Genomic DNA, 26,668 nt, shown 5'->3' on the forward strand with positions numbered 1-26,668 from the left:
AGATATCTTAGTTCTTATTTTCTATAAATTTGTAAAAAGTGGAATATGATTCATTTTAGGTCTTGTATTTTTTGACTATTTGTAGTATTTGTAGAATATGATAGATACAAAGTTAGAGAGAGCATGATCAACTTCTAGAAATTCTCATTTGAAAACTGAAGCAAGAGTTTCTAGAAGTCACACATGATTTGCCTAGGATTTTCTAATTAAGATCACTAGTCATTGTAAATTAAATTTGAATATATTGAATGAAGCTTCAAAATTCATTCTCCCAAATTCTCAATCTCTTCTTGTTAGGCTTCTAAGAGAGCTTAATCTAAGATCACTTCAAGGAGTTAGCCAAATTTGTTCTTGAAAACTTAGAGCACCTCTATATATTCATCATGCAACCTCAAATTCATTCGAGGCAAACACTTCCTCTCACATTCTGTTGCACATCCATGTATCAATCACTTACAAAGCTTGCTAGATGAATATGCAAGAATCAACTTGCATGATGGTATTAGAATGAGCTTAGGTCAACCCTTAAGAAACAATATTTCCCTTCTTACAAGGTGGTGAAATCGAAGGAAGTAGACACACATGTGGAATATTTTATGGAGTTGTTCCAGGCTCTGGATGAGTACAAGTTAAAATTAAATCCAGAAAAATGTGTTTTCGTCATAAAAGCAGGAAATTTTTTGGGTTTCATGTTGACCCAAAGAGGAATAAAGATGAATCCAGAGAAGTGCATGACTATCATAAACATGAGGAGTCTAACTTATGTAAAAGTGGTACAACAATTAATAGGGAGGTTGGCTTCGTTGTCCCGATTCATTCCATAAGCAAGAGACAAGGCATACCCTTACTTCTAGTGTTTTAGGGGCAATAATAGGTTTCAGTGGACGAAGGAATGTGAAGTAGTGTTTGGGAAGTTGAAGGAAGCTTTGGCGACACCTAATTCTGGTTATACCAATTGTGGGAGTGCCAATTTACTTGTACATACGTGTAGCGAAGAAGGTCGTAAGCATAGTGTTGACATAAGAGGATAAATCAGAGGCCTATTGATGTGAGTTGATTTTAGGATTGCACATTTTAGAGGTTGCACTTTTGTTTATGAATTTTGGATTAGAAAATATGGTGATAAGCTCAAAGAAGATTGTCACTGGACACGAACTTAACCAAGTGGTTAAGTAAGTGTGAAGGTTCTCTTCTAGAGAGCAAAAGAGAAAAACACAATAGTAGAATGAAATGATGATGTTCGTGGAAGGAAACAAATTAAGATAGCAAACAAAAATACAAGCTAATGACCAAAATGAAAAGAGAAAGACAATAACATAAATGGCAGGAAGAAAGCATAATGAAGAAAGGAAAAGAAGAAGGATTAGAAAAGCTTATGGAGAATGGAAGGAGTGGTTATGCCACTTGGAATGGTGGGAGGTGTAAGAATTAATGGCCTTAACAAGCGGGAGGTGAATTGTTTAAGGGGCGTTTTTCGCAAATATATGTTAAGAATGAAGATTGATATTGATTTATAGATAAACGAATCAGATCAACCAAGAAAACAGAACTGTTAAACTAGCTATCAGAAAAACAACCGGTTGAAATTACGTTTTAACCGATTGTTTATGGGAACAGTGTTAAAATCACAATTCAATCAGATTTTAAATGAGTGAGGGAAAGAGAAGATCACACAATCAATTATACTGGTTCACTCCTTACCAGAGCTACATCCAGTCCCCAGAAAACCACTGGGTATTCACTAAGTAACCAACAACAGATTACAATCACACACCACTACAAAGAGGTGATCTTGATCCCACAAGAACACACTCCCTCTTTTCCTTTTCACACAATCATAGTCAGGACAACCTCTGACCTTACATATTCAATGTTTTACAAGTATACAAAATGAAAAACAATTACAAAAATAGAAGGAACAAATTACACCTAGTGTACAGGAAATCACAGAGCTCCTAATTCACTTTTTGAACCAATTGCACAACCTTAGGCAATCTAGCAAAGCTTGAATCAAATCTTCCTAAAAAATGTTTCTTAATCTCACTTTCTGTGTGTTTTCAAATATGGAGGGTAACCATTTTTATAGCTCTTCAATCTAGCCATTTTATGCAGTTAAACACAAGTCAAAACAGATTCAAATCAACTTAAAACAAATTTAACAAGTTTTTGAAAAGCTGTTAAGAATTTAAAAAATCAACCGGTTGAAATGTTGTTTTAACCGGTTGAATTGGTTTTGACAATTAGTCAACCAAGTAAAAAACAGTTTTGAAAACCCTCAAACAAGCTGGGTGTAAAACAATCGACTAAACCGAGAAATCAACCGGTTGTTTTTCACTTGGCTTAGAAAAACAGTTTTCTTTTTCAAAACATATTGATTCAGCTGTGCATTGGTTTAAGAATGAACTTTACAAATTCTAAGCAACCTAGAACTAAACCCCAAACATTGTAGCATAGGCATCAAGCTTTCTTCACAGATTTGGAGGCATCAAAGCTTCATTTTCTACAGGAGGATCCAAGATGAGTGGTGTATAGTGGCCACTTGGAGCATGCTCTCACAAGATAGGAACCAAGAACTTTTAGGAGACAAGGTTCATTAAACACTCAAGCAGAGTTTCTCTTTTATTTATAGGAGAGAGTGCCTTGGAAAACAAGAGAGGTAGGGTGAAGGGGGGCGACATTTCCAAGGCTTCTAGAAGCTAGATCAAACCTTGAAATGTCGCACCATTTAGGAGTTCTTCTAAAAGCTAAGTTAACCTAAAACCTAGGGTGGCACATGGAATGAAAGGCGGGCTTGACATAAGCCCAATTTACACTAAATACACCATAATCTACTGAAATTAAAAATAAGGAAACTGTTGAAGCTGGAGGAAGCTTCTTCCCTACCAAGGCTTGATGTGTGTTTGATGAAGAAAATGGCTTGAGTGCTTTGAAGATTGTAATAGGTTTTTAGATTCATTTGTAATTAGGCTTGTAAGTGTGTATGATTGCCTTTTGCTGTGTAACCTATCCTAGATGCCTAACCAAGTCTAGATCAAGCACATGATGTGGTTAAATGGTTTTTGAAAAGCCTTTTGAAATGTTTTTAACAGTTTTAAAACAGTACACAAATAAATCTGTTTTATGGAGAAAGAATCTGTTTATTTCTTCTCTGTTAAAAAGGCTTTCGTTAAATAGTTTTTGAAAAGCTTTTTAAAATGTTTTTAACAGTTTTAAAACAGTACACAAATAAATCTGTTTTATGGGGAAAGAATATGTTTATTTCTTCTCTGTTAAAAGGCTTTTCTAAATTTCTGTTAAGGCACCAAGGGAAAGCTCAGTTCGTTATTTCAGTTAAGCTGAGCTGGCCTGTGTGTTATACTTTAATCTGTTTTACTGTGAAAGAACAGGTTTATTCTTTGGTGTGCTGAAAGGTTTTTCACAAGTTAGTTAGGGCACCAAAGGTACCACTCAGACAGTTATTTCTGTTAAGCTGAGTTGGCAGTTTTTACAAAATAAATCTGTTAAGTTCAAAACTGAATCTGTTGTTTTCTTAACTGCTTTTCAACTGTTTTTTGAAAAGAAGTTAGAAACTGTTTTCTATATAAACAATAACTCTCTCACATGAATAAGTGCTGAGGAATTACGCTTTTGACAGAGATCAAACAATTTCCATGTGAGAAGAAGGATTGAAAGAGTTTTTGAAAGGTTTTCCAAAGAGATTTTCAAGTGTGCTTGTTCTAGGAAACCTTGAATCTTGGTGAAGGTGCTGGTGCAGTTTCTGCAGCAAATTGAACTACTGGTTTTGAGTTCTTGCATCTTCTTTTCAGGTGTAATCTTTCCTTTATTCTGTTTTGTAAAAGTGTAAGTGTTAGTCACTCCTTGATAGGGTTTCTTGGAGTGCAAGGTGTGCTGAAATAGGGTTTTTCAACATTGTGTGTGTTGTTCTTGTAGTGTTCAAGAACTGCTGTGTTTGTAAGTGATTGGCACTGTTTTTAGTAAATTCCACCTTGGGGTAAGGTGAGACTGGATGTAGCTCTGTATGAGTGAACCAGTATAAAAACGTGTGTATCTTGCATTCTCATCCCTGCACGCTTTTCTGGTTTTTTGCTGAATTCTATCAAGAACTAAATCTGTTCTTTTTAAATTGAATCTGTTAATTCCGGGTTAAGTGAAAACTGTTCTTCCTGTCTTGTTAAAGTTTTCTGATCATAAACAAGGTTGTTGCATATAATGTCTTAAGTGAATTGTGAACAAACTGACCATTTATTAAAACCTGAGAAAGGATCATACTTCTTGAAATCTTGTGTTGTGTAATTTTGGTTGATCTCTAAGCATAGCTATATCCTTCATCCTCACAATATTAAGATGATCTGGTTCTGTTCTAATTCTCTGATGATCACAATTTTACAGTGAACAAAATTCAAATTGTGCCAATACTGCTCTGAAGAATCAATCTGTTTCATGTAAAATCAATCTGTTCTTTTTGCCTCTGGAATACTGAAAAATTGTGTGTTCTTGCGAAAATTTTATAAGCTCAATTCACCCCTCCCCTCTTGAACTTAGACACTAATAGACCCAACAATTGGTATCAAGAGCTAGGGCTTGTATTTTGCTCAAGTGTGTGTATGATGTCTGAGTTTAAAATGCCTTTTGCTGAAGGTGCATCTATTAATAGACCTCCTATGTTTGGTGGTGTTAACTATGCTTTCTGGAAAATCAGGATGAAGATCTTTATGGAATCTATTTACATGGGAATCTGGGATGCAGTGGTCAGTGGACCTTTTATACCTATGCAGGTTGTCAAAGATGAAGCAATAAAGAAGCCTTGGTCTGAATGGAGTGAAACTGAGAAGAAGAAGGCCCAATATGATTCTTTAGCCAAGAAAATCATCACCTCTGCACTGAATATGGATGAGTTCTTTAGAGTCTCTCAATGTAACTCAGCAAAGGAGATGTGGGATGTACTAGAGGTGACTCATGAAGGAACTGATGATGTGAAACGGGCAAGGAAGCACTCACTAATACAAGAGTACGAGCTGTTCAGAATGCAATCTGAAGAAAGTATTGCAGATGTGCAGAAACGATTTACACACATTGTAAATCACCTCACTGGCCTTGGTAAAGTCTTTGACAAGGAAGAGCTTAACATTAAGGTATTAAATTGTCTTGATAGGAGCTGGCAGCCTAAGGTAACAGCAATCTCAGAATCCAGAGATTTATCCAAGATGTCCACTGCTGCACTTTTTGGAAAGCTGATAGAACATGAAATTGAGCTGAAAAGATTGAAAGAACAAGAAACAGTGGAAAAGAAGGCCAAAGGAATTGCTCTGAAAACTACCATAGAACATGATACAAGTGAGGAAGAAGGTGATCCAGAACATGATGAGACTGTGAGTCTGCTCACCAGAAAATTCAGCAGATTTCTTAGAAAGAAAAACCGTGACAGAACTCAGCAGAGAAAGAGGTATTCCAAACAACCTATTGATTCAAATTCTTCCAATTACACGTGCTTTGGATGTGGTAAACCAGGTCATATAAAAGCTGATTGTCCAAACAATCAAAGTAAAGAAAAATCAGCAAGCAAGAGGAGTGACAAAGGGAAAGGTAGAAGAGCATATATCTCATGGGAAGAAAATGATGTATCCTCATCTAGTGATTCTTCAACTGAAAATGAAGAAACAAATCTTTGCTTCATGGTGAATGATGAGGGATCCAACTCTGACTCAAAAAACAACAGGAGAAACCAGTGGTACCTAGACAGTGGCTGCTCAAAGCACATGACTGGTGATGTGACTCAGTTCATAAATCTGAAACTCAAAGCTGAAGGGCATGTCACATATGGAGATAACAATAGAGGAAAAATTCTTGGAAGAGGAGATGTTGGTACTAAAGACTCAACTACAATTTAGAATGTCCTATATGTTGAAGGGCTAAAACATAGTCTTCTAAGCATTAGCCAGCTGTGTGACAAGGGATACAAGGTCAATTTCGAAGCAAATACTTGTACAATTTCAAATGAAAATTCTGGTAAGGTGCTGTTCACTGGAAAAAGGGTAAACAACATTTATCTCCTAGACATTATAAAGAGCTGTTCTGAAAATGAGTGTTTGCTATCTAAAAATGATGAGTCATGGCTGTGGCATAGGAGGCTAGCTCACATTCACACAAATCACTTGAACAAGCTAAAATCTAAGGAACTTGTTTCTGGCTTACCAAACATAAAGTTTCAAAATAACAGATTGTGTGGTGCTTGTGTAAAGGGAAAATAGATTAGAACTTCCTTTAAATCAAAAGATATGGTGTCTTCAAATAAAGCTTTGGATGTTTTGCATATGGATTTGTTTGGACCATCTAGGACTGCTAGCTTAGCTGGAAATTACTATGCTTTGGTGATTGTTGATGACTTTTCAAGATATACATGGACTTTGTTTCTTGCTTCTAAAAATGATGCATATAAAGCCTTTAAGAAACTTGCTAAGGTTCTGCATAATGAGAATGAAAATAGGATAAAACAGATTCGTAGTGATCATGGGGGAGAATTTCAAAATGCAAAGTTTGATAAATATTGTGAAAAACATGGGATCATACATAGTTATTCTGCTCCTAGGACACCCCAACAAAATGGTGTTGTTGAAAGAAAGAATAGATCACTAGAAGAGTTAGCTAGGACTATGCTAAATGAATCTGGTTTACATAAATATTTTTGGGCTGATGCTGTATATACTGCTTCTTATGTGCTTAACAGAACATTGATTAGACCAATTCTTAAGAAAACCCCCTATGAATTGTATAAAGGTAGGAAGCCTAGCATTAGTCATCTTAGGGTGTTTGGCTGCAAATGCTTTGTTTTAAATAATGGTAAAGATAATCTGGGGAAGTTTGATCCTAAATCAGATGAAGGAATACATATTGGTTATGCTATAAATGGTCATGCTTATAGAGTATATAATAAAAGATTGCTTGCTGTTGAAGAATCTATACATGTTGTGTTTGATGAAACAGATTTTTCTGTGCCCAAATCTGTTGTGGATGAACCTGGTATGGATGATTTAAGAACAATTATGCAACAGAATCAATCTAGTGAGCTTGATGCTACTAATCCAAATTCTGTCAAAGAATCTACTGTGAATGCAGGACTGCCTAAAGAATGGAAGACTTCAAGGGATCTCACTCTTGACAATGTAATTGGTAAAATTGAGAAAGGAGTCTCAACAAGGAATTCACTCAATAACTTCTGCAGAACAGTAGCTTTTGTGTCACAGATTGAACCTAAAAGCCTGGAAGAAGCACTGCAAGACAGCAATTGGATAACAGCAATGCAGGAAGAGCTGAACCAGTTTGAATACAATGAAGTGTGGACCTTGGTTCCAAGGAAGCATGAGATGAACATCATAGGAACCAAGTGGGTGTACAGGAACAAGATGGATGAACATGGAGCTATCACTAGAAATAAAGCAAGACTGGTTGCTAAAGGGTATAACCAAGAAGAAGGTATTGATTTTGGTGAAACCTATGCACCAGTAGCACGTCTTGAAGCTGTCAGACTTCTTCTAGCATTTTCCAGCATACAAGGTTTCAAGCTGTTTCAAATGGATGTCAAGAGTGCATTTCTAAATGGCTACATCAATGAAGAGGTGTTTGTATCTCAGCCTCCAGGATTTGAAGATCACAAGAATCCAGAACATGTGTTCATGCTTAAGAAAGCCTTATATGGATTAAAGCAAGCACCTAGGCAATGGTATGAAAGGCTAAGTGAATTTCTGCTGTCTCAAGGTTATAGCCGTGGCAATTCAGATAAAACTCTCTTTCTAAAGAAGAAAAGTGAAGATGTCATACTTGTGCAAGTCTATGTAGATGATATTATCTTTGGATCCACAAATGAAGAGATGTGTGAAGACTTTGTGAAAACCATGAAAAGTGAGTTTGAGATGTCAATGTTAGGAGAAATGAATTTCTTCCTTGGTCTACAAGTTAAGCAACTCAAGGATGGGATTTTCATAAGCCAAGAAAAATACTGCAAGGAACTGCTCAAGAAGTTTGATATGAACCAATGCAAAGCAATCATCACTCCTATTTCAACAAGTTGTCAGCTGGATCAAGATTCTGCAGGAAAATCAGTGGATCAAACAAAATATAGGGGTTTAATTGGTTCCTTATTATATCTAACTGCCAGCAGGCCTGACATTATGTTTGTTGTATGTCTATGTGCTAGATATCAATCTGATCCAAGGGAATCACACTACAATGCAGCAAAGAGAATTCTGAAATATTTGCAAGGATCTAAAGATGTTGGATTGTGGTATCCTAACAAGGTATCTTTGAATTTGATTGGTTTTTCAGATTCTGATTTTGCAGACTGCAAAGTTGATAGGAAGAGCACAAGTGGGACTTGTCACATGCTTGGATCAAGTCTAATCTCTTGGCATTGCATGAAGTAAGCTTGTGTAGCTCTCTCCACAGCAGAAGCAGAATACATAGCTGCTGGAAGTTGTTGTGCTCAAACCTTATGGCTAAGGCAGCAGCTAAGTGATTTTGGTATTCTGTTAAATAACATACCTATAAATTGTGATAATACAAGTGCCATAAATCTGTCTAAGAATCCTGTCATGCACTCAAGGACTAAGCACATTGAAATTAGACATCACTTTCTAAGAGAACATATAGCTAATGGAACATGTGATATACAATTCATTAGTACTGAATTTCAATTAGCTGATCTATTCACTAAACCACTTGCTAAAGACAGGTTTCACTTTCTTTTAAATGAATTGGGTATTATTAGCTTGAATTGTCCTCTGCAGTGAAAATTTCAATCTGTTGTTTTATGTTTTAACATGTTTCGTTCCCTGTTTCAGAAATCACAGCTGTGACTAGGAAAGAGAAAGATTTATTTTTCTCTCTCTCACTTTACTGTTGACTGCTTTTACGGTTATTAACCAGCAGGCCTATGCCAATTAGCTTGTGGGTATCCCAACTGATTGGATTGTGTGTAAGTGCAACAGATTTGATTTATCAAATTAAAATCTGGTTCCAATATATTCTTGTACAAATCAATACCTGAATCTGCTACACCACAGGAATAAAATCTGAAGCATATCAAATTGATTTTATTTTCAATCCATAATTGCTGAAATCTGATTTAATTGATTTTCTTTTACAATTGGTGATTTCTAAAATCTGATTTAAGCTCTATATAAACCTTGCTCAAATCAGTTCTCTCTCATACTTTCTCATTTGTGCTATAAGCTGTCCAGGTTCACACTTGCTTCACCACAGGTTTCATTTCTGTTCTGAGTGATGATTTGTGCTGTTTTTTCTTCTAGAATTGTATGTTAATAAACTGGTGCAGGAAAAAAACAGATTGAGCATGGCATCCTCATCACACAGAAGGAAGAAATCCAAAGAGCAATCCAGCAGCAACCAAGGCATTCTGGAGAAATGGTTTGCTGGAGATTCTGAAGCAATGACAAGATACATTCATGAGACAAGCAGGAAGCAAGTCAATGCACCCAAAGTGCTGGAATTTTCCTGGCTGAGAGAAGAAAATCTGACTGAAGCAAAAACCTTGCTCAAGCATCAAAAGCTGAAGAACTTTATAGAGATGACTGGAAATGTATATCCAGATTTGGTGAAAGTTTTCTACAGCAACTTGGTTCAAGATGGCAAAAATCTGGTCTCCCATGTGAAAGGTGTGAAGCTGAAGATTACAAGGGAAATATGGAGCAATGTGGGAGGAATCAAATATTCTGGAATGAAGGTAAGCAAAGGGAACACTGCTGGAATCCAGGGATTCAACAAGATGCAGTTTTACAGAAGTTGTGTGAGGAATCCTGTTGAACCAGTGGCTAGATTTCATGCTGGAAATCTCACAATCATTCCAAGACTCCTTGCCTACATCATTGCTTGGCAGCTTACTCCAAGAGGAAGTAATCATGCAACTCTCCATGAAGAGGACTTGATTTTACTATACTGCATCATGAATCAACTCATGGTAAATTGGGTATGTACTATGGTGGAGCATATGCTCAAATCCACAAGGTTACCAGACTATCGCTTTCCATATGCAATTTTTGTGTCAAAGCTAATTGATTACTTTGAAGTTGACACTACAAATGAAAGAAATGACACAATTAAGGCAGCAAGTGAGATAGACAACTCCACTCTCCTCAAGATGGGATTTCAAAAGGAAGATGATAGCTGGATATTCAGAAGGAATGCTGCAAACAGAGCTGAAAATGAAGCTGCTGATCCAGAAAATGAAGAAGAAAATGCTGATGGAGTCCAGAACATGGATGCATCACCAGTACATTCTGCTGGACATGAGGATATTGCTGCTACAAGCCAAAATGCAATGGTTGCATATGAGGCACCTGAATACAGAGGTGAACCTCTGTCTATGTTTGAAAGACAAGTGCTAAGCAGGCTGGACACACTCACATATGAGCAGAAAGCACACTATGAAATGACCTACGCCAGGTTTCAACACTTGGATGACCAACTTGAAGGAGTTCAAGTGCAGCTAGCTGAGCTTTATTACAACAACAAGTGATCCTATTTCTAAGTCTTTATCTTTTATATGTTATTGAGCAATTTGGAATTAATCTGTACTGTTTCGTTTCTGCACTGGTTTTTAGTTGTTTTGTGATTTGTAATGAACCATCTATGGTTTATTGGTTTTATTTGAACTGTTATGTATGGCTATTATTGTTTCTGTGGTATTTTGTGCTCCCATTCTGTTTGATGAATCCAAAGGGGGAGAAGAATAGCCTAGAGAACAGCCTAAGAATAGCCTGGTACAGATTCTGCACATGATATTCACAGTGGCTGCTGATATGATTCAGATGTTAAATCTGCAGATATATCATTTCTAAATCTGTTGTTCTGCTTTAACACCTGTTTTCTTTGTATACAGTTCTGTACAGATTTGGTCATGATCCTTCTTCAAAGCTGTGCAAAGCAAAGGGAATTTGTCTCCATCAAACAGGGGGAGATTGTTGAAGCTGGAGGAAGCTTCTTCCCTACCAAGGCTTGATGTGTGTTTGATGAAGAAAATGGCTTGAGTGCTTTGAAGATTGTAATAGGTTTTTAGATTCATTTGTAATTAGGCTTGTAAGTGTGTATGATTGCCTTTTGCTGTGTAACCTATCCTAGATGCCTAACCAAGTCTAGATCAAGCACATGATGTGGTTAAATGGTTTTTGAAAAGCCTTTTGAAATGTTTTTAACAGTTTTAAAACAGTACACAAATAAATCTGTTTTATGGAGAAAGAATCTGTTTATTTCTTCTCTGTTAAAAAGGCTTTCGTTAAATAGTTTTTGAAAAGCTTTTTAAAATGTTTTTAACAGTTTTAAAACAGTACACAAATAAATCTGTTTTATGGGGAAAGAATATGTTTATTTCTTCTCTGTTAAAAGGCTTTTCTAAATTTCTGTTAAGGCACCAAGGGAAAGCTCAGTTCGTTATTTCAGTTAAGCTGAGCTGGCCTGTGTGTTATACTTTAATCTGTTTTACTGTGAAAGAACAGGTTTATTCTTTGGTGTGCTGAAAGGTTTTTCACAAGTTAGTTAGGGCACCAAAGGTACCACTCAGACAGTTATTTCTGTTAAGCTGAGTTGGCAGTTTTTACAAAATAAATCTGTTAAGTTCAAAACTGAATCTGTTGTTTTCTTAACTGCTTTTCAACTGTTTTTTGAAAAGAAGTTAGAAACTGTTTTCTATATAAACAATAACTCTCTCACATGAATAAGTGCTGAGGAATTACGCTTTTGACAGAGATCAAACAATTTCCATGTGAGAAGAAGGATTGAAAGAGTTTTTGAAAGGTTTTCCAAAGAGATTTTCAAGTGTGCTTGTTCTAGGAAACCTTGAATCTTGGTGAAGGTGCTGGTGCAGTTTCTGCAGCAAATTGAACTACTGGTTTTGAGTTCTTGCATCTTCTTTTCAGGTGTAATCTTTCCTTTATTCTGTTTTGTAAAAGTGTAAGTGTTAGTCACTCCTTGATAGGGTTTCTTGGAGTGCAAGGTGTGCTGAAATAGGGTTTTTCAACATTGTGTGTGTTGTTCTTGTAGTGTTCAAGAACTGCTGTGTTTGTAAGTGATTGGCACTGTTTTTAGTAAATTCCACCTTGGGGTAAGGTGAGACTGGATGTAGCTCTGTATGAGTGAACCAGTATAAAAACGTGTGTATCTTGCATTCTCATCCCTGCACGCTTTTCTGGTTTTTTGCTGAATTCTGTCAAGAACTAAATCTGTTCTTTTTAAATTGAATCTGTTAATTCCGGGTTAAGTGAAAACTGTTCTTCCTGTCTTGTTAAAGTTTTCTGATCATAAACAAGGTTGTTGCATATAATGTCTTAAGTGAATTGTGAACAAACTGACCATTTATTAAAACCTGAGAAAGGATCATACTTCTTGAAATCTTGTGTTGTGTAATTTTGGTTGATCTCTAAGCATAGCTATATCCTTCATCCTCACAATATTAAGATGATCTGGTTCTGTTCTAATTCTCTGATGATCACAATTTTACAGTGAACAAAATTCAAATTGTGCCAATACTGCTCTGAAGAATCAATCTGTTTCATGTAAAATCAATCTGTTCTTTTTGCCTCTGGAATACTGAAAAATTGTGTGTTCTTGCGAAAATTTTATAAGCTCAATTCACCCTTCCCCTCTTGAACTTAGACACTAATAGACCCAACAGAAACTAGTTGGTGCTCAGCTTCAATCATGTGGGCTCTAATCCTAGTAATCCTTTGAGGAATGATATACTTTAAGGCACAGGCTATGAAATGATCCTAACTTAGCTTTGGGTCCTATGTCATGCTCTTGGTCATTCTTCTGGAAGGTTGGGCTAGCTCAGTGGATGCTCTTATCTCTCAGGGTTTCATCACATATCTACTTCGTAAGTAGATTTCTTTTGGGAGTGGATGCAGGATATCAAAATTTGGAGAAGGCAACCCTAGCAATTGTCATTACAACTTGTCGGTTGAGGTATTGTTTTAAAAATTCCCAAGTCATTGTAAAAACAGATTTACCTGTTAAACAAGTTTTACAAGAGTTAGATTCAACGGGTAGAATGATGAATTAGGTCATAGATGTTGGGTCTATTAGTGTCTAAGTTCAAGAGGGGAGGGGTGAATTGAGCTTATAAAATTTTCGCAAGAACACACAATTTTTCAGTATTCCAGAGGCAAAAAGAACAGATTGTTTTTACATAAAACAGATTGATTCTTCAGAGCAGTCTTGGCACAATTTGAATTTTGTTCAATGTAAAATTGTGATCAACATAGAATTATAACAGAACCAGATCAGCTTAATATTATGAGGATGAAGGATACAACTATGCTTAGAAATCAATCAAAAATTACACAACACAAGATTTCAACAAGTATGATCCTTTCTCAGGTTTTAATGAATGGTCAGTTTGTTCACAATTCACTTAAACCATTATATGCAGCAGCCTTGTTTATGATCAAAAAACTTTAACAAATCAGGAAGAACAGTTTTCACTTAACCCAGAATTAACAGATTCAATTTAAAAAGAACATATTTAGTTCTTGACAGAATTAAGCAAAAACCAGAAAAGAGTGCAGGGATGAGGATACAAGATACACACGTTTTTATACTGGTTCACTCATACAGAGCTACATCCAGTCTCACCTTACCCCAAGGTGGAATTCACTAAAAACAGTACCAATTACTTACAAAACCAGCAGTTCTTGAACACTACAAGAACAACACACACAATGCTGAAAAACCCTATTTCAGCACACCTTGCACTCCAAGAAACCCTATCAAAGAGTGACTAACACTTACACCTTTACAAAACAGAATAAAGGAAAGATTACACCTGAAAAGAAGATGCAAGAACTCAAAACCAGTAGTTCAATTTGCTGCAGAACTGCACCAGCACCTTCACCAAGATCAAAGGTTTCCTAGAACAAGCACACTTGAAAATCTCTTTGGAAAACCTTTAAAAAAAAACTCTTTCAATCCTTCTTCTCACATGGAAATTGTTTGATCTCTGTCAAAAGCGTAATTCCTCAGCACTTATTCATGTGAGAGAGACATTGTTTATATAGAAAACAGTTTCTAACTTCTTTTCAAAAAACAGTTGAAAAGCAGTTAAGAAAACAACAAATTCATTTTTGAACTTAACAGATTTATTTTGTGAAAACTGCCAACTCAACTTAACAGAAATAACTGTCTGAGTGGTACCTTTGGTGCCCTAACTAACTTGTGAAAAACCTTTCAGCAGACCAAAGAATAAACCTGTTCTTTCATAGTAAAACAGATTAAAGTATAACACACAGGCCAGCTCAGCTTAACTGAAATAACGAACTGAGCTTTCCCTTGGTGCCTTAACAGAAATTTAGAAAAGCCTTTTAACAGAGAAGAAATAAACAGATTCTTTCTCCATAAAACAGATTTATTTGTGTACTGTTTTAAAACTGTTAAAAAACATTTTAAAAAGCTTTTCAAAAACCATTTAACCACATCATGTGCTTGATCTAGACTTGATTAGGCATCTAGGATAGGTTACACAGCAAAAGGCAATCATACACATTTACAGGCCTAATTACAAATGAATCTAAAAACCTATTACAATCTTCAAAGCACTCAAGCCATTTTCTTCATCAAACACACATAAAGTCTTGGTAGGGAAGAAGCTTCCTCCAGCTTCAACAATAGAGTTATCTAAGTATGGAATCATTTTCGAGTCAAGGGGATCTGTGAAGACTCAGGTGCTTGTAGATTTTGTAACTGAGCTAACACACTTGGAAGAAGAACTTGTAATCAAGGAAGAAGAACCTGTAATCAAGGAAGAAAGGAAGTGGATATTGTCCGTTGATGGTGCGTCAAACATTAAAGGAAGTAGAGTTGGAATTATTTTGGAAGGACCTAATGGTGTGTTGTTGGAACAATCATTGGAATTTACTTTCAAAGCAAACAATAACCTCGCAGAGTATGAGGCTTTATTGGCAAGAATGCAGTTGGCGACGAATTTGGGAGTGAAAAGGTTGGTTATAAGGAGTGATTCACAATTGGTCATCGAACAGGTAGCAAAAACTTTTAGGCAAAGGATCCACATTTGGCTAAATATTTGGTAAAGATACGTAAGAGTTTATGTTGGTATATGTTCCTAAAGATAAAAATGTCAAGGAAAATTTATTGTCAAAATTGGTGAGCATTAAAAGACCTGGAAATCACCGATTGGTAATACAAGAAAATTTAGAATTTCCTAGTGTTACTATTGATGAAATAATGGAGATAGAGATGGGGAAGGGTTGGACAAACATGTCTGTAAAGTGGTTGCTAGATAGAGAAAGATTAGTAGATCCTCAAGAGGTAGGTATTCTTCGAAAAAATGCAGCAAGGTATGTTCTAATTGATGGTCATTTGTTTAGAAAGGGTTTCTGAATTCCTTTTGTTAAGGTGTGATGAAAGCCCTAAAAAAAGAGAGAATTATGCAAGATATGCATGAAGGAGTTTTTGGAAGCCATATCAGAGATCGATCACTTGCAACCAAAGTGTTAGAGAAGGGTTTTATTAGTCGACTCTGAGGGATGATTGTTTGGTTTATGTGAGAAAATGTGATAAATGTCAACAACACACAACTCAGATTAATGCTCCAACTGAATGTTTATATTCCCTTATGTCACCATGGCCTTTTCATTGATGAGGAATTGATATACTTGGCTTGTTTCCGATATCAATTAGATAATTCAAATTTATTGTTGTTGCAATTGCATATTTTACAAAGTGGGTGGAAGTAGAGTCTCTAACTACAAAAACAATTGAAAAATTATTAATTTTTTTTTGGAAATCTATAATATGCAGGTTTGGAGTACCAAGGGAGTTAGTGCGGATAATGAGACACAATTTGTATGTAGAAAGGTGCGGGACATGTGCAAGGAGATGGGAATCCATCAATTTTTTTCATCGGTGGAGCATCCCCAAACAAATGGGCAAGTGGAGGTTGCAAACAAGGTGATTTGCAGGGTTTGAAGAAGAAAATGGGGAAAGTAAAGACAAGAAAGGTGGAATTTATACCAGAGATAGTTTGCTTATACCACACTACAGTTCAATCAACAACGAGGGAAACTTCTTTTAGTCTAGTTTACGGAAGCGATGCAGTACTACCCATTGAGTTAGAAATACCATCCAAAAGGGTAGGAAAAATTTGAGGAGCAGGAGTCGACAATGGGAAGAATTTTCCACTTGGATACAATAAACAAGTTGATGGATAAAGAAAAAGTGAATGAGGTCTCCCTCAAAAGGAGAATCAAAGCAAAAAATTTAAGCAGAGTAAGTCCAAAAGAGTTTTGGAAAGGAGACTTGGTGTTGAGAAAGGTAGGTGAAATTCACATGGGTAGTAAGTAGGCTACAAGATGGATAGGACTCCATTGGGTTCGAGAAGTTGTTGGGAAATAAGCATATCGATTGGAAGCTTTATATGGTGGTCTTAAATCGAGAACATGGAATGTAAGTAATCTTCACTTTTATTATAGTTGAAATTGTTAATTCATTTTGAACTTGTTATTTCAATCTATTTATAAGTTGTAATAAGTGATTGTTTCTGAGGAAATAAATGATGAATTATATTTTGTTTTTCACTTAACATATTGTGTTGAAGTTATCAATAACAGATTATTGAAGAAAACAAATCATGTACATGTCTTAACTTGATGTGCTTTCGAGTTATTGCTCGGTCCAGTTTATTGAAGGTCATGTACAAGTCTTAATTTGACGTGAAGAAAAACCATGTACAAGTCTTAACTTGATGTGGTATCGAGTTATTACTCGGTCCAGTTCATTGAAGGCCACATATAGGTCTTAACTTGATGTGAAGAAATATTATGTACAAGTCTTAACTTGATGTGGTGTTGAGCTATTGTTCTATCCAATTTATTGAAGGTCACGTGCAGGTCTTAACTTGACGTGAAGAAAAACCATGTACAAGTCTTAACTTGATGTGGTATCGATTTATTGCGCGGTCTAATTTATTGAAGGCCACGTACAAGTCTTAACTTGACGTGAAGAAAAATCATGTACAAGTCTTAACTTGATGTGGTGCCAAACTATTACTCGATCTAGTTTCCAAGTTTTAAATTAACACGATGCCGAGCTTTAATTTGATGCATTGTAGGTGAAAGAAATCAAGTAATGTTATCAGTGTACATTTTTTAGATCGTAAGTTGTAAAGAGTAGAAATTTCTAATTGACGTTTGTAGATAATTTCTTCAAGCAAGTCAAACAATATTTAAGTAAAGCAAAATGTCAAAGGAGCAAATAATTACAAATAGTATACAAATAGTAGCGACATATGAGTTTGTCAAAATATCAAAATGAGTATTTAAGGGGGCAAGCTTCAATAAATATTACAAGTTATTTGTCAACTACTTTGTCGTCCACAACAATCTTCAAATGCGACCAATCAGTGGTGAACATGTGGGAAGAGAGCAGTTTCAACTTAATGCTTGAGAACATGTATGTCAGAAGTAATAATGGGGTGCAAGTTCCAATAAAATGCATGAGGACACAAGCACATATGATAGATTAGAGATAGATCAAGCAATATCAACGAACTTATTAGCCTTATTGACTTATGTCTAAGGTTAGGGGGCTGTGAGGTCATGGGTCGAGCTCATTTATGTGACGAAATGGTCTTAATCTTTGGAAATTGATGATTATGATCTTATTAGTCTCATTGGCTTATGCTTGAGGCTAGGGGGTTGTGAGGTCATGGGTTGAGCCCATTTATGTGGCGAAATGGTCTTAATCTTTGGAAATTGATGGTTATGAACTTATTACCCTCATTGGCTTATGTATGAGAGTCACGGGTCGAGCCTAGTCATGTGGCGAAATGGTCCTAATGTCGATCTTTGGAGTTAATGAAGAAAATCCATTTACTTTTCATAAAGATGGGAGGACATTAATTACAGAGATGTGGTGAATATGCAGAATAAAGATTAATTGTGAAATAGAACTAGAAACAAGACCAAATGCAGAAGAAGAGAGAGGGACACTCATTATAAGAGAAGAAAGAGATCAATCAAGGAATAGAACACTTTGACTAGAGACCAATGTTTCCGGCTCAATTAAATGTTCTAGTTAAGATACGTCATTCTTGCCTAGAACACATATATAAAAAGCAATATCATTAAAAGTAAAAAGAAATCAAATTTTATTTTAGATTGGTTCAAGAAAAAAGTTAAATCAATTTTCAACAAAAAAGTCTTTGAACCAGAATAATATATATAAGTAATAATAGAAGATGTTAATATAAATATTTAATTAAGAAATTTAGGTACTAATGATACACTAAGTCAAATTTTAATGAAAATTTCAAATATTGAGTTGTAGGTAAAAAATTAAAAATACTCAACAAAATATGTAAAAAGTAACTTTGTCACAAAAAATGTTAGATAAAAGATAAAACTCAAAATAAATGAATGATAAATGTTAGTAGTAGTTGAATTCAAAGTTATTACTAATATTGTGGAAGTAGTTAGTCAGAAATGTGGATGAGATATAACTTTGATATTATTGACAATAAATTTTGTATATTGATTATAATGATATTTTTAATTGAATAGTTTCGCTCACCATCTTATTTTGTTTTTGTCTGTGATCGCAATCTTGTTATCATCTTGTCAACACGCAATTCTATCATTCCTCATAATTTTAAGAGTTTTTTATTTTTGTTTTGTTTGTATATATTTAAAGTATATATTCGATATGCAACTTAGTAAACTATATATAGTTTGTGTTTTCAATAATCTTAAAACAACAGGTTTTAGTAGGATGTTACATATATAGTGTAACATGCTGATTCCAAATTTTTAGGGGATGTACTCGTTCGTCATTCCGTAACTAACTAGTGATGAATTAGTAAAAAGTATTTTTTTTTCTCAATAATTTTCTCCAACTAAAATTATTAAAAGACATTAAAAAATTTCCATATTGATATGACTGAAACTGGATTCAAATTTCTAAAATAATATCTTCAGTTCAAGTCTTTAATAGGGAAATAAAATAATTAATAAAGTTTTGAACAGAAAATTATCTCACTAAAACCACACCAAGAACACAGTAAAACGAAACTCCAAAAAGCACAGTTATTTTCCTTAAAATGTAATTAAACTCCAATCTTACGTAATTACCCAAAACCGAGGTGAGTTAGGAAGGTAGGCGATGGAAGAGTCTAAACGGTGCGTTTGAGGGGGTGGTTTATTAAGAAAGAAATTGTGTTGCGGCAGGGTGGAAGAGGAGTGTAGCAGAAACAGAAACAGAAACAGATCTTGAAGTTGGCACTACTCACAGAGCTCTAATTCTCTCTCTCTCTGTTGGATCCTTCATCAGAGGTATCAATTCTCCTTTTCTTCGATCCTTCAATTCCTTCTTCACTCACTCATTCCCTTACTCCATTCTTACTACCATCACTGATTCACTGAACCAACCAACCACCTTCATTCACTTTCTCAAATTCGCCAATCACCCATAAACCCTCGGATTCCGATTTCCGAGAAACTCACACGATGAATTTCCTGATGCGTTCCACCACGCACGTGTACTCCGATAGGGAAAAGCCTTCGTCCACGACGGCCACGACTCCGACGAAGTCTCCGACTCCGACGACTCCGGAGCCCCGCTCAGACGGCGCCTCGTCTTTGGAGAGTCTCACAGCCGAGGACCCCTATATCCAAGTCGGCCACTTCGACGGAGAGGTCGATGGCGAAAACGGCGCCGTCCCTTTCACTTCCAAAAACGACGCCTCCGTTTTGGCTATGCACTTGGATGTTTCTGAAGACGAAGGATGGATCACTATTCCTTACAGTATGTCTTTCGATGCTCATACACACTCCTCTTTTCTTCTCCTTACTTAAGGCAGCGTTTGGTTCATTATTTTCATGAAACAGGAAATTACAGTGAGATCAAGGAGTGTGTTTGAGTTCTACTGAAAAGAGTGAGATCAATGAGAATATAGCATAGAACCTAACTGATCAATGAGAAGAAAATTAGAAGTAAAATGTATTGAATTTTCCCATATGATAAAATCAACTCTGTATTTCGACTTTTATAGAAACTCCCTCGTTTAGCTTAATCCAAATATTATTTATCATTTATTCATTAGCTAGGCTAAATTATGAATGTTTATTTAAACATACTTCCTTCTGCATTGTCCATCACTTTGTTGTTAACTAAGTGGGAACTAAGATTTGGACATGAGAAATTATAACCAACATGGTTTTTGTTAGCTCTCGGTTTAAAGTGATAGGAGGACACTTTATTTTTTGTCTATGATAATTGACGATGTTATGGGTAAGATTGTTCTGCTTATGTGATGAGATGTGATTCATCTGATTTTGAATTTTGCTTTTATAGAGGAAATTCCTGAAGACTGGAATCATGCGTCAGACATGCAGTTCTTTCGCTCCCTAGATCGTTCCTTTCTCTTTCCTGGTAAGATTCTTTCCTTCTTTGGTACATGAATCAGAGTGTTTAAATGCCTGCTTTGGTCTGCCCGTTCACATGGGAAGTTCATAGGATCTAATTGATGTTTTGAATTCAGGTGAACAGGTTCAGATCCTAGCGTGTCTTTCTGCTTGTAAGCAGGATATGGAGATTATTACTCCATTTAAAGTTGCTGCTGTGATGAGTAAAAGTGGTATGTGTCATAGTCATGACAAAGTAAATGGAAATGTTGAAAACAGAAATGATTCAGTGTCTAGAGAAGAGCAACTGAACACTAGTAAAGAAGAGAAGAAAGACCTGGAAAAAGTGAAGACTGATCACCCAGCGGATGCTTATGCTGGTGAATCCCTTTTAAGGATGGAGGTTCACAAAAGACAAACTGCATTGTTGCTACAAAAATTTGAGAATTCTCATTTCTTTGCCAGGATTGCTGATGCTGATGAGCCGCTTTGGTCTAAACGAGGTTCTTCCGAAAAGTCCAACTCCTTTGAACAAAATGGGCAAAGGATCTCATCATTTGATATTAAAGAGACTGCAAAAAATACATCTTCTATTAGTGCAGTTATTGATAGAGCAAATTTTGATGCAACTATTTCCAGTGGAGTGGCAAGAAATTCAGTCAAGTGTTGTGCCCTACCGAATGGAGATATAGTGGTACGTGTCATAAAATTTCAGTGATTATGCATATGATTATTCATTTTTTTTATCTAAAGTTTTTGTATGGATCATAAAGTTTGACATTCAGATGAGTGCTACATTTCAGTTAAATTTGGGGTTGAGTCTACAGTCTTTTGATTGCTTCAATTTTCATTTCCCTGGCATGCAACAAAGACAATCTATCTGTCATCTAATTCATTTGTTCATGCTGTTTGTAAACTCATGGAAAATCATTTAGTAAAACCCCCCACCCCCACCCTAAAAAAAAAAGACTTGCTTTTAAGGGAGGGTTTCCCAAGTGCTTGAGTGCTTATCATTTGTAAAACTCATTGAAAATCATTTAGTACAAGTGTATAAAATTTTACTGCATGTTGATAGTATTGTGCTGAGTTTATTGCATGTTGATAGTATTGTGCTGAGTTTTTGCATCCTCTGCAATGATTCTTCTCGTAACTGCATTATCAATGTTTAAGATTTTTTCATTTCTATGGGGCATTTGGAGCCAAATATTTGCTGGTGTTTCTTTGGATTGTTGTGTAGTATATTGACCTGTGTAAATATCATCATTATTTAGATTTCTTGAAAATATCTTTTGTAATGTAGAGGTATTGTTTCACACTTTCACTGGCTAGAACCTTGGTCTCGTATCTTCATATTACTTAAGCATTCGTTTAATTTCAAATATATTTTAGTGGCATTTTCCTTGCCTCTATAGTACCACAAATCTTTATGAAAATTTTGTCCTGTGATATCCTCCTTAATTATGCCTGACCATTCTCATATGCCCAGATTACTGATCTGATTCTTTTTCCTGTTTGGAAGGATCCAGGTTCTTTTACAGGTGAATGTTGGTGTTGACTTTCTTAAAGACCCTTGTATAGAAATTCTCCAATATGAAAAGTTTCCGGAGAAAATATTGTCTTCTGAGAACCAGGACAATTCCGTTCAAACACATCAGGATCCATGTGGAGCTCTATTAAAGTGGATACTTCCATTAGATAACTCTCTCCCCCCTGCTTCTCGCCCAGTATCTCCTCCTCAGTTTTCTTCAAATTCAGGAATGGGTAGCACCTCTCAGAGGTCAAATGTTTCACCATCATCTAGCTCTCAATTATTTTCTTTTAGTGGCCATTTTAGAAGTTACTCCATGTCATCATTACCCCAAAATACAAATCCACCAACTGCTCCTGTAAAAGCAGCTAGTTCTAAGCCAAACTTTGACATTGAAGATTGGGATCAATGCTCATCTCAGAAATTTTTAAGGAAAAAAGGTGGAGTTGAAGAACTTTTATCTTTTAGAGGTGTCTCATTAGAGCGAGAAAGGTTTTCAGTTTGCTGTGGATTAGAAGGTATCTACACACCTGGAAGAAGGTGGAGAAGGAAATTTGAAATAATACAACCACTAGAGATTCATTCCTTCGCAGCTGACTGCAATTCAGAGGATCTTCTGTGTGTTCGGATAAAGGTTTGAACTATAATGTCACTGAACCAAATTATTTGGCATACTTGCCTGTATTTTTGTTACCCTCATTCTTTTTTGGGGGCATTTATACTATTAACTATTTTCAGCTTCTGTTTTTATTGACATTTCATAAGTTCTGTTCTCCAGAATGTTGCTCCTGCACATGTTTCAGATATTGTGATATTTATAGATGCCATTACAATAGTTTTCGAAGAGGCTACAAAAAGCGGACCACCATCATCATTACCAATTGCATGTATTGAAGCTGGAAATGACCATTCTCTACCAAATTTAGCCCTCAGGTTTTCTTTAAGTTTGTTATTTTTTTGTATTGTTACTTATCTGTTAACATGCTTTATACAACCAGTTTCAGTTGCATAGGTTTATGTCATGTGCCATGTAAGCCATCAATGAGCATGTGAAAATTGCCTAAATTGCAGTCACCTCTAGCTCACCTTAGTAGTTGTAGCCTTTTTGGAGATTGTCTTACTTTCAATGTCGAATGGTGGTGGTTTAGTCCACATCAGCTAGTAATATGATTAAAATAAAATATATAAGTGAAAACCTTATTTTGTAAGTCAATTTTGTAGGATTGAGTTATACCTTAGATACAATTTTTAAGATGGAATCAAATTATATCCTATATGCATTGTTCAGCCACCTACATTTTTGCCATGCTTTGGGCTGGAAGTCTTAGACGTAAGGTAGAGTGTTGGGAATGTTACCTTAATCACATCATTCCTAGCCAGTTTTAGTTGCAGCCTCTTTGGAATTTGCCTAATTGCAACCTCAAGGATGGTGATTTAGTCACTTTAGCTAGTGGTATGGCTGAAATATTTAGTATGTAAATGGTGTGTTAAACAACCTTAGAAGACAGTTTTGTGGAGTTGAGTTTAAACCTAAAATTCAATTGTCCCTAAAGCGCTAAATAAAGAAAGTACAATATCCATTTACATTCCTCTAAAATATTTATTATTTACAACAGTATTGTTTAATCTATAATGTATAACTATATTAAGGGGATATGATGAGGAGGATAATATGAGGATAACATGTTAGAATAGAAAGTAAAAGAGCTATGAGGAGGATAATATTGCGAAATCTTCTAATGTTTAGGCATAGAATACACACTTCCCTTCCAGATTTGGGGGGGGGGGGGGGGGGGGGGGGGAATGCTTTTTTAACTTTTGGACAAGGGAAGGATTGGATCCTGCCAATTCATTTCCTCCCTTTCAATAAAAGGTTGCTTGCTTAATACCCACTTCTGACATATATGAGTCTGTATCTTGTTGAGTATAAATCAATCTGATTAACTGTTACAGAATAAAAGAAAATGCTTAATAGTAAATATGGTTAGAGAAATTCAGAATTTGGTATATCCTGTATATAGTTAACTCCGTTCATCACCATCTAACTAGAAGTTTCTGCTTATAGGAGAGGTGAAGAGCATTCTTTCATCCTTAAACCTGCAACTTCTATGTGGAAAAATATTAAGGCTCAAGATGAAGGCTCTCAATTTTCAAAGTTGCAATCTCCAAACTCGTCATCAAGATCAAGTCTTTCCTCCAAGAGTCCTGACAGAACAAAGATCGTGTCAAGTGACAATCAGTATGCCATTATGGTGTCTTGTCGATGCAATTATACAGGTAAGTATTTTGGCTCCTTGTTTTGTTGGTGTGTTACTATTATCTAATATTTGCTGAGTTGTTAATTGGTTGTTCCCCCCTTGTTTTTTATGCTTAATGTAGCATCAAGATTATTCTTTAAGCAAGCAACCAGTTGGCGACCTCGTACATCAAGGGATATTATAATCTCTGTTGCATCCGAGATTTCAGGAGAGTCTCCTGGACCATATGAAAGAAATTCTCAACTTCCTGTGCAGGTCAATATATGTTTTAACTATTGACACTCTTGAGTTGGGGCTTGGATTTGGAGCACGTATTTAGTTTGTTTTGAATATTTATCCTACTTCAGTTTCATTAGTTTAATTGTTTCTCTTTTATCAGGTTTTAACTCTTCAAGCTTCAAATTTGACATCTGAAGATCTAACGTTGACAGTTCTCGCTCCAGCCTCATTCACTTCACCCCCTTCAGTTGTTTCTCTGAGTTCACCCACTAGTCCAAATAGTCCTTTTATTGGTTTCACAGAGTTTTTAGGAAGGATAAATGGTGAAAGACATGTCGGTGCCACTCAGGGGGGGAGCTTTACTTCTCTTTTAAAAGAAAACGACAAACAAGATGATGTTAGACCTCAGTCAGTTTCAATGAATGATGATGTCATCCCTAGTTCTGGCCTAAGTTGTACACATCTTTGGCTGCACAGTAGAGTTCCGCTTGGGTAATATGTCGGCTCTCAGTTTTATTTATATGACTTTGTTAAAGCTAACACTAATTAATTTAAAACCGTGTATTGGCCACGTCAGATGTATCCCATCTCAGTCAACAGCCACCATTAAGCTTGAACTACTTCCATTGACCGATGGCATAATTGCACTTGACTCTTTGCAAATTGATGTCATGGAAAAAGGTACAGATCACGAGACTTTTACTTCTTAATTCTTGACTCAGAAGACGAATTATCAGGTCAATACTTAAGTATTGGATTTTTGAGAAGATGAACTGCGTAAAAGTCTGTTAATTTTCTAAGTGTCATGATTGTTTTGGAGAATCACTCAATGAGAATAACAAAAAATTATAACTTGTGGCCGGACAATTTTAGTCATGCATTTTATAAGATCTTTTGTTGGCTTCCCCTAGGTATGATATTTTTGAGCCAGACGCTCGTTTGGGTCCTTTTTATAAGTTAGTTGTTCTGCTTGGGACTAGTCATTAATTTCTTGTTTTTCTTCGATGATCATTTTAGGTATTTATAGATGCAAAGCATATGTTCTCACAAGTATTTTTATAACGTTTGGTTGATTTTGTGCATTGTTTCATTCTTCATCAGAAAAAAGTTTCCCTGCTCTGCATATAGTAGTAGTAATCGAGATGCAAAATGCAAATTATGATATTGCTCAGGTTCTCACGTGTTTACATTATGGTCTGAACAGGTGTTACCTACATCCCTGAGCGGTCACTAAAGATAAATGCAACATCTAGCATTTCCAAGGGGATTATTTAAGATGGACTCAGCCTGGTTGCATATTTCATTAAGGATGTTATCCAGTGCAGTGGAAGCAAATATGGAGGATTTGTTTGCCTGGATTTAGAATTGTTCTTCCAACATACTCAACGGCACAAAGGTATCCTTCCGTTATTGTAGCATTGTGATGGAGTTGGCGTGTTAATTTGTTCAGAAATAGCGGTTCACTTTGTATTGTAAAAACCACGAGCTTAAAATAGATTATTGTTACATACCCCTTTAAGGGGAAGATTGTAATCTTTATAGATAGATCGATTTTTTTGTGAAGATGTACTTATCTCTGACTCTTCGGAGTGAAAACATTCATGGCAGTAGGCAGCTGCAATTCAGTGCTTTTCAACTGGTCATCACTGGAAGCCTTGTATTCATGACTTTACCTTTTTATTTATTTATTTATTTTTGACAAATTATTACTCATGGTTCATCTCACTGCTTCTAAGTCGAGTTTTTTTTTTTAACTGCTGCTATTTTTTTTCTTGTTAAGTTTTTTAAGGATAACCTCTAGCACTTCTTTCTCTTTGTTGCGGACATAGACAAATAAATATTGTCTCTGAGGATGTGAAACATAATTAATTTCCTTCAATGCTAATGAATTTTTTTTCTAACTTCTAGTTTACTTCAAGGTATTCTGTAGCCTATAATTTATTAAATGACGAGGAGTGTTAGCAGTATCTTTTATATATAATTTTTTAATACCCGAGATTTATAAAGTAGAAAGTGAGATTTGAATAATTTTGAAGTAAGCTAAAGTCTGATGATAATTTTTTTTTTTTTAAAATGCAAAGAGCATGTATAACTTTCCTACCCAGTCTCAAAATATAAACCCAATTTTGAACTGGGTTTTGAATTTTACTTTACGTTTTCAGATTTTAATTTGAAATATTAAATTAAATTAATTAATATTATAATATAATTACATGAAAGTATTATGGAAGAAAATAAAACTATAT

At 35.6% G+C, this 26,668-nt stretch overlaps 1 protein-coding gene across 1 annotated transcript; it reads left to right on the forward strand.

Annotated features, from left to right (window-relative positions):
- The first annotated feature begins 19,237 nt into the window (after positions 1-19,237).
- On the forward strand, positions 19,238-26,135 carry LOC137806620 (heat-inducible transcription repressor). The gene is made up of 10 exons (XM_068606832.2): positions 19,238-19,818; positions 20,368-20,445; positions 20,555-21,111; positions 21,944-22,579; positions 22,724-22,878; positions 24,011-24,222; positions 24,325-24,458; positions 24,583-24,914; positions 25,000-25,103; positions 25,627-26,135. Exons 1-10 carry the CDS (start codon positions 19,521-19,523, stop codon positions 25,695-25,697), a joined length of 2,577 nt encoding a protein of 858 aa, XP_068462933.1. The 5' UTR covers positions 19,238-19,520; the 3' UTR covers positions 25,698-26,135.
- Positions 26,136-26,668: the final 533 nt, after the last annotated feature.

The sequence above is a fragment of the Phaseolus vulgaris genome, chromosome 3 (assembly GCF_051622355.1).
Source record: "Phaseolus vulgaris cultivar YP4 chromosome 3, ASM5162235v1, whole genome shotgun sequence".
NCBI classification, from domain to species: Eukaryota; Viridiplantae; Streptophyta; class Magnoliopsida; order Fabales; family Fabaceae; genus Phaseolus; species Phaseolus vulgaris.